The 12,552-nt window shown below is 43.8% G+C and overlaps 1 protein-coding gene across 1 annotated transcript in view; it reads right to left on the bottom strand.

Moving 5' to 3' along the window:
* Positions 1-12,552, bottom strand: part of LOC132825752 (NADPH oxidase activator 1-like) — an 81,518-nt gene that overhangs the window by 4,187 nt on the left and 64,779 nt on the right. Inside the window, exons 10-13 of the mRNA XM_060841202.1 lie at positions 12,163-12,282; positions 7,304-7,449; positions 789-894; positions 223-346 (exon numbers count right to left, since the gene is read on the bottom strand). Coding sequence (XP_060697185.1) covers positions 223-346; positions 789-894; positions 7,304-7,449; positions 12,163-12,282 — 496 coding nt within the window. The remainder of the gene's footprint in view (positions 1-222; positions 347-788; positions 895-7,303; positions 7,450-12,162; positions 12,283-12,552) is intronic.

Below are 12,552 nucleotides of genomic sequence, written 5' to 3' on the forward strand. Positions count from 1 at the left end.
CCCTTCTTTTGAACTGAATGCCTCTATTCATGAAGTTCAAGATCCCATGTAATTCGCTAATCACATTCCTAATATGTCCTGCCACAAAATATAGAGAGAGGCAGAGAGTCAGAGAAAGGAACACAGTTTCAGAGAGAGACCAAAAGAGGGAGCATTACTGATATGGTATTTCATTGATACAGTAAGTGAATCTAATCCAGACAGCCTGGAGAAAGATCGTACCCTCAGACAGAACATCGACGATATCACCCTCGTTGAACTCCACATCTTCTGCACCATGTCCGTTATAATCATAGAGGGCCTGAGTTTGGTAGAGCACTTTACGCCCACACAAAGGGTCCTTGCGCTGAAAAAAGGCCAGGTTACAGCAAAAACACCAGAGTGAGTAAACATGCATGTTGCAATATGCATAGACACCACAGCATATATGTATGAGCTTGAGCATTTGTGCTGACGTGTGAGAACCCTGGGACATCTATACAATGCAACTCAAGTAAGAGCACTCTGAAGCTTTAGTCTGAGCTGGGGAATGCTGAGGCACAAAGATTTCTTTTCCAAAGTGTGAATGTAAACACATCACAATTTGAATGTGTGTATTCTGCAGTGATAACATGCATACTGTGTGAATCCATGTATATACTACATTGAATCTGTGTATGCAGAAATGTATATAAATACTCTAGGGTGAATACGTGAGCATTGTAATGTTGCATGGTGCTAAACCCAGCTGGAATTTTATCTGTGCCTGCAAACTTGCATCTGTTTCTAACGAAGCTCCACATTCTTACCTTGCACCAGAGAGTGAGGCGTCCGTCAACAATCTGATTCCACACTTTGGCTAAATCTTCATCTCCTCTGATCTCCACCAATTCCTGTTTCTCCTTCGCTTTGTAACTGTGAGAGAATTTGAGGGTTTACAGGCAGCTTGACTCAGGAGTTAGGTTTACAGAGAGATTAATAAAGGGAGTGGAGGGGACAAAGTAAAGGTTAAAAATTAACTCATGAATTAGAGGGCACGATTATGAATCATAGAGTCCCTACAGTGTGGAAGCAGGCAATTTGGCCCATCAAGTCCACACCGAGCCCAAACTCACAAAAACCTTACCCTATCCTTGTAACCCTGCATTTCCCATAGTGAACCTAACTAACTCCACAATCTCCTGATGAAGAAGCAGTGCTCTGAAAGCAAGTGCTTCCAAATAAACCTGCTGGTGTATAATCTAGTATTGTGTGATTTTTTTTAACTTTGTCCAACTAACCTACACATTTTTGGACACCATGGGCATTTTAGCATGGCCAATCCACTTAACCTACACATCTTTGGACTGTGGGAGGAAACCTACACAGACACAGGGGGAATGTGCAAACTCCACACAGTCGCCCAAGGGTGGAGGATTAACTTTGATTGGGGAGAGATAGGAAGACAGCTATAGACAGTGAGCAGCAAAAAGGAAATGTACTTATTTTGGGTTTCACTCACTATGTCAGGATTTATTTCCCATCCCAAATTACCCCTTCATCCAATCATAAAATTGTAAACATTGATGTCCCAGGACTGTGGGGGCCTGAGTGATGTGGACATGGCCAGAGGGCTGTGTGGGGCCTGAGTGATGTGGGCACAGCCATAGGGCTGTGTGTGCCTGAGTGATGTAGGCACAACCAGAGACTGTGTGGGCCTGAGTGATGTGGGCACGGCCATAGGGCTGTGTGTGGCCTGAGTGATGTGGGCATGGCCAGAGACTGTGTAGGCCTGAGTGATGTGGGCAAGGCCAGAGGGCTGTGGAGGCCTGAGTGACGTGGGCATGACCAGAGGGCTAGAGGCCTGAGTGACGTGGGCATGGCCAGAGGGCTAGAGGCCTGAGTGACGTGGCCACGGCCAGAGGGCTGTGTGGGCCTGAGTGATGTGGGCATGGCCAGAGGGCACTGTGTGGCCTGAGTGATGTGGGCATGGCCAGAGGGCTGTGTGGGCCTGAGTGACATGGGCACGGCCAGAGGGCTGCGTGGGCCTGAGTGATGTGGGCACGACCAGAGACTGTGTGAGCCTGAGTGATGTGGGCAGGGCCAGAGGTCAGTGTGTGGCCTGAGTGATGTGAGCACGGCCAGAGACTGTGTGGGCCTGAGTGACATGGGCACGGCCAAAGGGCTGGAGGCCTGAGTAACGTGGGCATGACCAGAGGGTTAGAGGCCTGAGTGATGTGGGCACGGCCAGAGGGCTGTGTGGGCCTGAGTGATGTGGGCATGGAGAAAGTGAGGACTGGAGATGCTAGAGACCAGAGTTGAACAATGTGGTGCTGGAAAAACACAGCAGGCCAGGCAGCATCTGAGGAGCAGGAGAACCGATGTTTCGGGCATAAGCCCTTCTTCAGGAATGAGGCTGGTGTGCCAAGCAGACTGAGATAAAGGGTAGGGGGGAGGGAATTTGGGGGAGGGGAGCTGGGCAGTGGAAGGAGGTGGGGGTGAGGGTGATGGGCAGGAGAGGGGGTGGGGGCGGAGAGGTCGGGAAGAAGATTGCAGGTCAAGAGGGTGGTGCTGAATCCGGGGGTTGGGGCTGAGATAAGGTGGGAGAAGCATCTTATCTCAGTCCCAAACCCCGGATTCAGCACCACCCTCTTGACCTGCAATCTTCTTCCCGACCTCTCCGCCCCCACCCCCTCTCCTGCCCATCACCCTCACATTCTTCCACCTATCGTATTTCCAGTGCCCCTCCTCAAATTCCCTCTCCCGTACCTTTTATCTCAGCCCGCTTGGCACATCCGCCTCATTCCTGAAGAAGGGCATGCCCGAAACGTTGATTCTCCTGCTCCTCGGATGCTGCCTGGCCTGCTGTGTTTTTCCAGCACCACATTTTTCAACTCTGATGTGCGCACGGCCAGAGGGCTGGAGGCCTGAGTGACGTGGGCTCGGCCAGAGGGCTGCAGCCCTGAATGATGAAGGCGCAGCCAGAGGGCTGGAGGCTTGAGTGATGTGGGCACGGCCAGAGGGCTGGAGGCCTGAGTGATGTGGGCACGGCCAGAGGGCTGGAGGCCTGAGTGATGTGGGCACGGCCAGAGGGCTGGAGGCCTGAGTGATGTGGGCACGGTCAGAGGGCTGGAGGCCTGAGTGATGTGGGCACGGCCAGAGGGCTGGAGGCCTGAGTGATGTGGGCCAGTTGTTAGACTGCAGTCTGCGAATTGAGAGCCCAGGCAGACACTGTGGATGCTGCTTGCCCTGATCGATTGAAATACTGTACTGCTCATCTTTTTATATATTTCTGATGAAGGGCTCTGGCCCGAAACGTCAAATTTCCTGTTCCTTGGATGCTGCCTAACCTGCTGTGCTTTAACCAGCAACACATTTTAGCGCTGCTCATCTTTTTAACTTTATTCCCATTTTTCTAACTTATACTATGGACAACTGTAAGTAATGTATCTTTTTTCTTTTTCTCTTTATTTCTGTATTTCCCTGTATTTTGTATCTAAGGTCTGTACTTTGTACCTAAGATGGTGCCACTGGGGCAACACTGTAAACTTTTCACTCTACTCCTGTATTGAATACACATGAAAATAAATAATATTCTAATTCCAATCGAATACACCTGATCAAGAGTCAGGAATTTACCCATCTTTACATGTTTTAAAACATCCAGCACCACCTCCTCTGTAAATTGGACATTTTTCAAGATATCACTGTTTATTTCTCCAAGTTGTCTTCATGTCCTTCTCCAATAATAAACACTGACATGAAATACTCATTTATTATCTTAGCCATCTCCTGCAGTTCCACACATAGATGGCCTTGTTGTTCTTCGGGGAGCCCTATTCTCTCCCGAGTTACTCTTTTGCCCTTAATGTATTCCCTTCATCCTACCTACTGAAGCTGCCATATTTCCCCTTTTTGCCCTCCTGATTTCCCTCAAATATACTCTTCCTGCCCTTATACTCCTTGAGAGACTCATTATTTAGCTGCTTATAACCTCTTTCTTTCTCTTGAACAGAGCCTCAATTTCTGTAGTCATCCAGCATTCCCTACACCTACCAACTCTGCCCTTCACATTGACAGGAATATACTGCCTCTGGACTTTTTAAATCTCATTTTTGAATTACATAGTTAATGATAAGGCCCTGGGGAGGGTTGTCGAACAGAGATCAGGTATATAGTTCCTTGAAAGTGGCATAACAAGTGAACAGAACATGCTTGCCTTTATCAGTCAGAACATCGAGTACAGTCGCTGGGATATCATGTTAGAGCTGTATAAAACACTGGTAAGACACATTTAAAGTATTGTGCACAATTCTGGTCACCCTGCCATAGGAAGGATGTTATTAAACTGGAAAGATTGCAATAAAGACTTACAAGGATGAGACCAAGACTGGAAGATTCGAGTTATAAGGAGAGGCTGAATAGACTGGGATTGTTTTTCCCTAGAATATAGGAGGCTGAGGGGTGACTTTATAGAGATTTATAAACTCATGACGGGCATAGACAAGATGAATAGCCAAGATTTCTTAACTAGAGTAGGGAAATCCAAAAGCAATTACACAGTTTTAAGGATGAGAGGGGAAAGATTTATACGGAACCTGAGGGGTAATCTTTTCACACTGACAGTGGTGCGCATATATAAGCTGAAAGCAGAATTGGTGGAGGCAAGTACACTACAACATTTGAAACAGGTACATGGATAGGAAAGGTTTAGAAAGATATGGGCCAAACACAGGCAAATGGGACTGGTTCAGTTTAGGAAACCAGGTCAGCATGGTCCATTTGGTCTGAAGGGGTCTGCTTCTGTGCTGTACAACCCTTTAAATGGTGAACGCAGTGGCACAGGTAGTACTTCTGAGATTACAACTCTAAGTCCTCCAAGCTGCCCCTTTCCTATATTGTTGGTTCCCACATGGTTACTCACCCTCCCTTTCGACAAGGCAAAAGTGAGGACTGCAGGTGCTGGAAATCAGAGTCTAGATTAGAGTGGTGCTGGAAAAGCACAGCAGGTCAGGCAGCATCCGAGGAGCAGGAAAAGCGCCCTTCATCAGTTTCGAGAAGTTTACATGATGGATTTGAAGTAGGTTACTGAGGGTTGATATAGATGGGCAATTCTCAGTCTGGAGATGAGCTGAAACTGATATTCCCAGGAATCAATGTTGAAACCCTTGCTTTTTCTGATTTATGTAAAAAATTTGGAGATGGGTGTTGAGGGCAAATTCTTTAAACTTGCAGTTGATGCAAAGCCATGGTGAATAACGAATTGTGAGGCTGATGCTGAGGGACTTCAGAGGGACAATGACAAGTTGGCCAAAATGGGCTGGCACCTGGCACATGAATTTCAATGCAGAGAAATAGGAGGCAAAACATTCTGGTAGAAGAAACAAGGAGACAATAAAAGCTTAACGGTACAATTTTGAGAGAGAGCACAGGAGGAAGGAGACCTTGGATTCAAGTGCATGATTCTCTGAAGGTGGCCAGACAAGTCAAAACAGTTATTAAGAAGGGTTATAGGATTCTAGGATTTATAAATAGATGCATGGATCATAAAAGCAAGGAAATGATGCTCCACCTCTAAAAGTCATTCGTCATGCCAACTTCAGAGTATCGTGTTTGCACTGGGTACCTTATTTAATGAATCTTTGTTAAAGCCCTGGATAGACTTCAAAGGAGATTCCATAGGAGGTTTCAAATGTGAGCTGGATATATTTTGAGTGATAAATTTAGAGGGCTACAGATTTAGGGTTGGAGAATGGGACCGCTTAGGTTGTTCTTTTGGTAACTGGTACAGACATGGTGGTTGAACGGCCTCCATCTATACTGAAGAATTCTAAGTTTATCCCGCCATTCCATTATGTCCCGAACACTGGCACCCAGGAAGCAACAGACCAAATGGGACTCATGATTTCTGTACAAACTAAAATGTCCACATCTCAAACTATTGAATCACCCACTACAATTACCTTTCTCATCTGCCTACCAGCCTGCCTCCACAAGAGTCTCTCTGTTTTCCGAGAGTAGCCTTTAGGCAATTTGTAACTGCAGTTTTCCCTCAAGTTGTCCACTCCCAACTCAGTTGTGTTGCTCACTAAATAGGCATCTATAATTTCCCCCAGTTATGACACCATAGACATCTGCGAACCTTTTGTCAGTTGTGGTCAGTGAGTTGACTTCTTCCAGAATTCTTCTCTCTAGTTCTGGTTCTGTTCAATTTAAGATTTATTAATGGAAGTTAAATACCATGAGCTGCCAGTGTGAGACTTGAATTAGTGACCTTTAAGATTGTATCATTTCATTATCTGTGTCTTTGATTATAAATTAAATGGAAAAACAACAGTTTTCAGCTAAGGATTGTGGCAAGAATACCTGCACTTTTGTAAACAAATCACTGAAATTCATTGTGCGGAATGCTTACACTGCTGCTTTGTTCAAGCAGTGGGGAAAGATGTTTATAGATGGCAGGGTGAAAGGGGGTGATCTGCCAGGATTTAGTAGGCCAAGAGTAGCAATTTGATAGTTGATTTGTGCAGGTGCAAGCAGTTACAAATGCCAAAAGCCATCAGCCTGCAGCAACTCTGGTTCCTGAAGAGCGGAATAACTTGTGGATATAAAATATAGAGGGAAAAGCCACTGGACTGCTAGAAGATAAAATTCTCTCTCTCTCTGCAGTAAAAATACCTGACATCCACAGGAAGCCAGTTAATTTCTACCATCAGTTTTTGGAAACTGCTGCATTTAAGCACTAACTAAGAGAATCTGTGGTTCATGTTCCAATCGGCCAGTGGCTCCTTGTAAAAGAATTTAGGAGACATAGCAAGCCAAAAGGAATATCTCAATGAACTCTGTGGGCTGGTGCCATTTTGTTTTCCAGACTTTTTTTTCCCCTTGATCCATAAAACCAATATTATTTTGTTTATCTATGTCTGCCTGTATGAGCGTAGGAGTTTTAAAGAAGGTGTTTAGAGTTTGAACTAGTAGACCCATTGTCGATAGCTAATAGCTATTTGGAATAGTTATTTGTTTGTGATAGAATTTACTTGTTTCTAATAAACAATAGTTCTTGTTGAGTACAAGGTCGGTCAGTGTCTTCAGTTAAATTGATTCCATCAGACAGATAACTTGGGTAACTTTGATTAAGTCATCAAGTTTTACTGTGACCACACATGAGGCTTGAGAATCAGTGCACTTTCCCAGTGGATCTTCTTAACAGTTCCCAGAGCATTAGCTTGGACTTCTAGATTATTACTCTAGTGAAATTACTAACACACAAGCTCTTCTCATAGTGACGGCTAAAGAGAGTGTTAGAATTATAACAGTAAACATGTTGTAATCTTCACATTTGCACCTTAATTGTATCTGTCCTGACTGCCGGCCCAGTTTGGATTTGAAGATGTTCACAAATTCACTGTAGGATATTCCAGTCTTCACCCTTGTAGCCAGAGTGTATTCGTAGTGAACCTTTATTATCACGGAATCAGCAAGTGAGGAGTCCTGATTTGATAAGAATAATGGTGTTAGAAGGCACCAAAATTAGGAAATAATTCAATTTTACTTCATTTTTTTCTGGAAAGTTGATACTACAGACTTTTCATAACCAATGTGTTTGAGCAGAGCTTTGTTCCAACACCTTATATTGGGGTATCTCAAATGTGGAGGTTTACATTGCTGTCCTTTGGTAATGAACAATACAACCCCCACCCTCCTCATCAGGGATTACCTGGATACAGGGTTTAGGTTATCCAAACACATTCCAGAATCAGGGGTCTGCCAGGGAGGTACATTTCCCATTTAAATGAATGGATTCACTACTATTCACAATTTTAGGCTTCTGTGGTAGGTCTTGGAAAGGGGTATGGGGCGGGGGTGAGGGGAAGCAGGGGCACTACTGTATTTGCATTTGAATTGGCGCAAAACCAGGAACCAGGTGCAAATGACAGCAGCAGGGAACTTTGATATCACATTTTCAAAACATACAGGCCCTGTTACTTCTGAGTGTGGGAGATAGCTGGTAACATAAGGGCATAATTGGTTCTTACACATCAGTCTCTGATTACATCAGTCACTCTCTATCCAATACTGTCATTAGTCTTTGGCAGAATAAAGCACATTTAAACACCATGTTTGTCCAAAAGATTATGACCAGAAGTGAAACTGCAGTGGGGGTGTGGGGGAAAGACAACCCCCAGGCAGGGAATATCAAAATATCAAATTTTTTGCTTCTGTCTTCACCGAAAAGAATTCAAAAACATTCCAGGAATAGCTGCAAAACAGGGGTGGGAGGGACAGAGGAACTTGATGAAATTACAATCACTAAGGAAGGATACTGAGCAAATGGATGGAGCTGTGAGTTCCTTAGTCTCCTGGTCCAGATAGACATATCTTTGAATAGTAGAGAATTATGGAGTCATAGAGATGAACAGCATTGGTCATTGGTCCAACTAGTCCCACTAGCCAACCAGATATCCTAACCTAATCTAGTCCCACTAGCCAGCACTTGGCCCATAGCCCTCAAAATCCTTCCTATTCATATACCCATCCAAATGTTTTATAACACAATTTTGGATATTTAAATTGAGGGGTGATAGCTATAGGACAGATGTCAGAGGTAGTTTATTTACTCAGAGAGTAGTAGGGGTGTGGAACACCCAATCTGCAACAATAGTAGACTCATCAACTTTAAGGATATTTAAATGGTCATTGGATAAACATATGGATGATATTGGTATAGTGTAGGTTACAAGGGCTTCAGATTGGTTCCACAGATTGGTGCAACATCGAGGGCTGAAGGGACAGTATTGCGCTATAATGTTCTATGTCATTTAAATATTGTAACTGTACCAGCCTCCACCACATCCTCTGGCAGCTCATTCCATACATGTACCACCCTGTGTGTGAAAACATTGCTCCTTAGGTCGCTTTTAAATTTTTCCCCTCACACCCTAAACCTATGCCCTCTAGTCCTGGACTCCCTGACCCCCAGGAAAAGACCTTGTCTATTTACCGTATCCACGCCTCTCAGGATTTTATAAACCTCTATAATGTCACCCCTCAGCCTCCGATGCTCCAGGGAAAACAGGTCCAGCCTGTTCAGCCTCTCCCTGTAGCTCAAATCCTCCACCCTGGCAACAGTCGTGTAAATCTTTTCTGAACCCTTTCAAGTTTCACAACATCCTTCCAATAGGAAGGAGACCAGAATTGCGCACAATATTTCAAAAGTGGCCTAACGAATGTTTTGTACAGCCGCAACATGACCTCCCAACTCCTCCACTCAATGCTCTGACCAATAAAGGAAAGCATACCAAATGCTTTCTTCACTATCCTATCTACCTGCGACTCCATTTTCAAGGAACTATGAATCTGCACTCCAAGGTCTCTTTGCTCAGCAACACTCCCCAGGACTCTGCTATTAAGTGTATAAGTCCTGCTCTGATTTGCCTTTCCAAAAGGCAACACCTCGCATTTATTTAAATTACACTCCATTGTCACTCCTTAGCCCATTGGCCCATCTAATCAAGATCCCATTGTAATCTGAGGTAACCTTCTTTGCTGTGCACCTCCAATTTTGGTATCATCTGCAAACTTACTAACTATACCTCTCATGCTCACATTCAAATGATTTATATCAATGACAAAAAGCAGTGGACCCAGCACCAATCCTTGTGGCACACTGCTGGTCACAGGCCTCCAGTCTGAAAAACAACCCTCCATCACCCCCGTCTGTCTTCCAGTTTTATATCCAAATGGCTAGCTTTGCCTGTATTCCATGAGATCTAACCTTGCTAACCAGTCTCCCGTGGGGAACCTTGTTGAACACTTTACTGAAGTCCATATAGATCACATCCACCGTTCTGCCCTGATCAGTCCTCTGCTTTACTTCTTCAAAAAAACTTAATCAAGTTTGTGAGACATGGTGGTGGATAAGGAGATAGAAGGGTTTCTAAAATACCCAGATTCAAGAAAGGCTCCATTAAAACAGGAAGTATAACCCCGCTATCGTACAGTTCACTTGTGAGGCCGCTTTTAGACGCAGTTCTGATTGCGCTGCTTTAGGAAGGTTATTATTAAACTGGAGTGGGTTCAGAAAACAATTACCAGGATTTTACCGGGAATGGAGAACTTGAGTTCTAAAAATAGGCTGAATAGGCCTGGATTTTTTTTCACTGAAGCATTAGAGGTTGAGTGGGTGACCTTATAGAGGTTTATAAAATCATGAGGGGGATAGATAAGGTGAATAGCAAGGGTTTTTTCCTTACGGTGGGGAAGTTCAAAACTAGGGGGGGGCATACATTTAAGGTGACAGGAAAAAATGTTTAAAAGGATATGAAGGGCAACTTTTTTACACAGAGAGTGGTTCAAGTGTGCAATGAACTGCCAGAGGAACTAATGGATGCAGGTGGAGTCACAATATTTAAAAGACATTTGGATAATCCACAGATAGGAAAGGTTTGGAGGGATATGGGCCAAACACATGTAAGTGGGATAAGTTTAGTTCGGGAACATGGTCGGCATAGACTGAATGGTCTGTTTCATATTGTAATGGCTCTATTTAAGAATGGAAGGAAGCAGAAAACAGGAAACTGTAGACAAGTTCGCTTGACTGCTTTCTTAGGCAAGGTGTTAGAATTAATCAGGTCATAGCTGGATACTTCAAAAAACCCAAGAGTTAGCATGCTTCTGTAAAAGGCAAGTCCTGGTTATTAAAGGGCAGACTGAATAGGTGCTGAACTTGGGTTTCTAGAGTCATTTTAGGGTACCACTTCAAATGTCATCATGAAAATTAAAGGTCATGGTAAAGGGGCTAATGTATGAGCAAGGATAGATTAGCTGGCTGGCAGAAGAAAGAGCGTGCATCAATATATCCTTGCCTGTTGTAAAGTGACAACTGAAGACACCCATGGATCTGTGATTGAGCCTCAACTTATTGCAACTTTAAATCAATGGATTGGATGAGGGGAGTGAAAGCATGGTAGCTAAATTCACAATGTCAACTTCAGAAGTACATTGTGAAAATGCTGATGGATGTAGATTAGCTGAGTGACTGAACAAAAGTCTGGCAGGAGAAGTAAAATGTGTGAAAAAGTAATTGTTCACTTTGGCAGGAAGAATGAAAAAGTAGACTTTTACTTAAACTGAGATCCACCGTGGAATTCCAAGTTGCACAGAGATCGCCATGTTCCATGCATAAGTCACAGAAAGTTAGCATGCAGGTTCAGCTTGTAGTCAAGATGGTTAATGTGATGCAATTCTATATGAATAGAGGAACTAAATATGAGAATAAGGATGTTACGATTCAATTATACAGGACATTGATGAGACCATCTTAAATACTGAGTGCACTTTTGGTTTCAGTATTTAAAAATAGGATGTGAATTCATTGGAAGCAGTTCAGAGTATACTGATACCAGGCAATGAGTGGTTTGTCTTATCTTATGCAGATATGCTGCGCAGGTTGGGCTTAATCCACTGTTTAAAAAAAAGGGATGGTATATTGAAATATGTAATATCCTAAATATTCTTGACAAGGTGGACGTGAAAAGATGTGTCCTGTTGTGGGTGAATCCAAAACTAGGGACATCCTTTTTACAATTTGGGCTTAACCTTTTAAGGTAGAGCAGTGGGGAATCACCTCCTTAGGTTCCGACACTTTGAAACTCTCCACCTCAGAAGGTGGCAAAGCAGGGTCATTGAGTATTTTTATGTTGGAGGCAGATGGATTCTTGTTGGACAATGGAATCCAAGGTGATTGAGGTACATGGGAATATGGAGTTTGAAACACAACAGCTCAGCCATGATCTTATTGAGTTGAGGAGTAGTTGAGGGGCCAACTAGCCCACTTCTGCTCCTATTTTGCATGTTTGTATGTTAGTTTGGGAGGACACGGAGGGCTGGGGATACACTCATAGAGATGCATACCCTCATTGTTTATTTCTTCCTTTTGCCACAAGCATTCCAAGTGACATGGGATGGTAATGGGAACCATGGGCTGCTATCTGATGACATTCAGCTACATGGTGAGTCTACCAGTGCTCTCCTCCCCACTCAGTGAAGAACTGATGACTTAGAAATGACACTCTGGTGATCTATGCACGATAGCAGTCACTGCTGTACCTCAAGGTCAGAGATCAGGACCTTTTATCACCTTGAACACGTTGGCGAATAGCCAGAATTCCCTTGCAGAATAGATGGTGTTTATTAAAGTGTTACCTTCCAAGATCCTGCTACAGTTGAGAGAGTCTCTGAATGAATTTCTCCTTCAGTTTCCATCGGTCTGCTGGCTGGGATTTGAGGAGGGGTCTGACCAACATTTCCAGACCCTTGCTTCAGCTGCAATAAAAATAATCTTTAAGGATTGAAGTCTGAAAACTTCTGGACACGGACGAAAATATTCATATTACTACTTTGAGGCATAATCACTCACCCTCCCACCGAAACGTCCTTTGGCTTCACTCCATTTCTGATTTAGAAATAGGACCAGATGGAGACCACTTGGACCATCAAGCTGACTCCACCATTCAACAAATTACAGCTAACATTCAGCTGCAAGTCCACTTTTCCATCTACTCCTAATCTCATCAACTTTTTATAAACAAGGTA

Source organism: Hemiscyllium ocellatum, chromosome 21 (assembly GCF_020745735.1).
Source record: "Hemiscyllium ocellatum isolate sHemOce1 chromosome 21, sHemOce1.pat.X.cur, whole genome shotgun sequence".
Lineage (NCBI taxonomy): Eukaryota > Metazoa > Chordata > Chondrichthyes > Orectolobiformes > Hemiscylliidae > Hemiscyllium > Hemiscyllium ocellatum.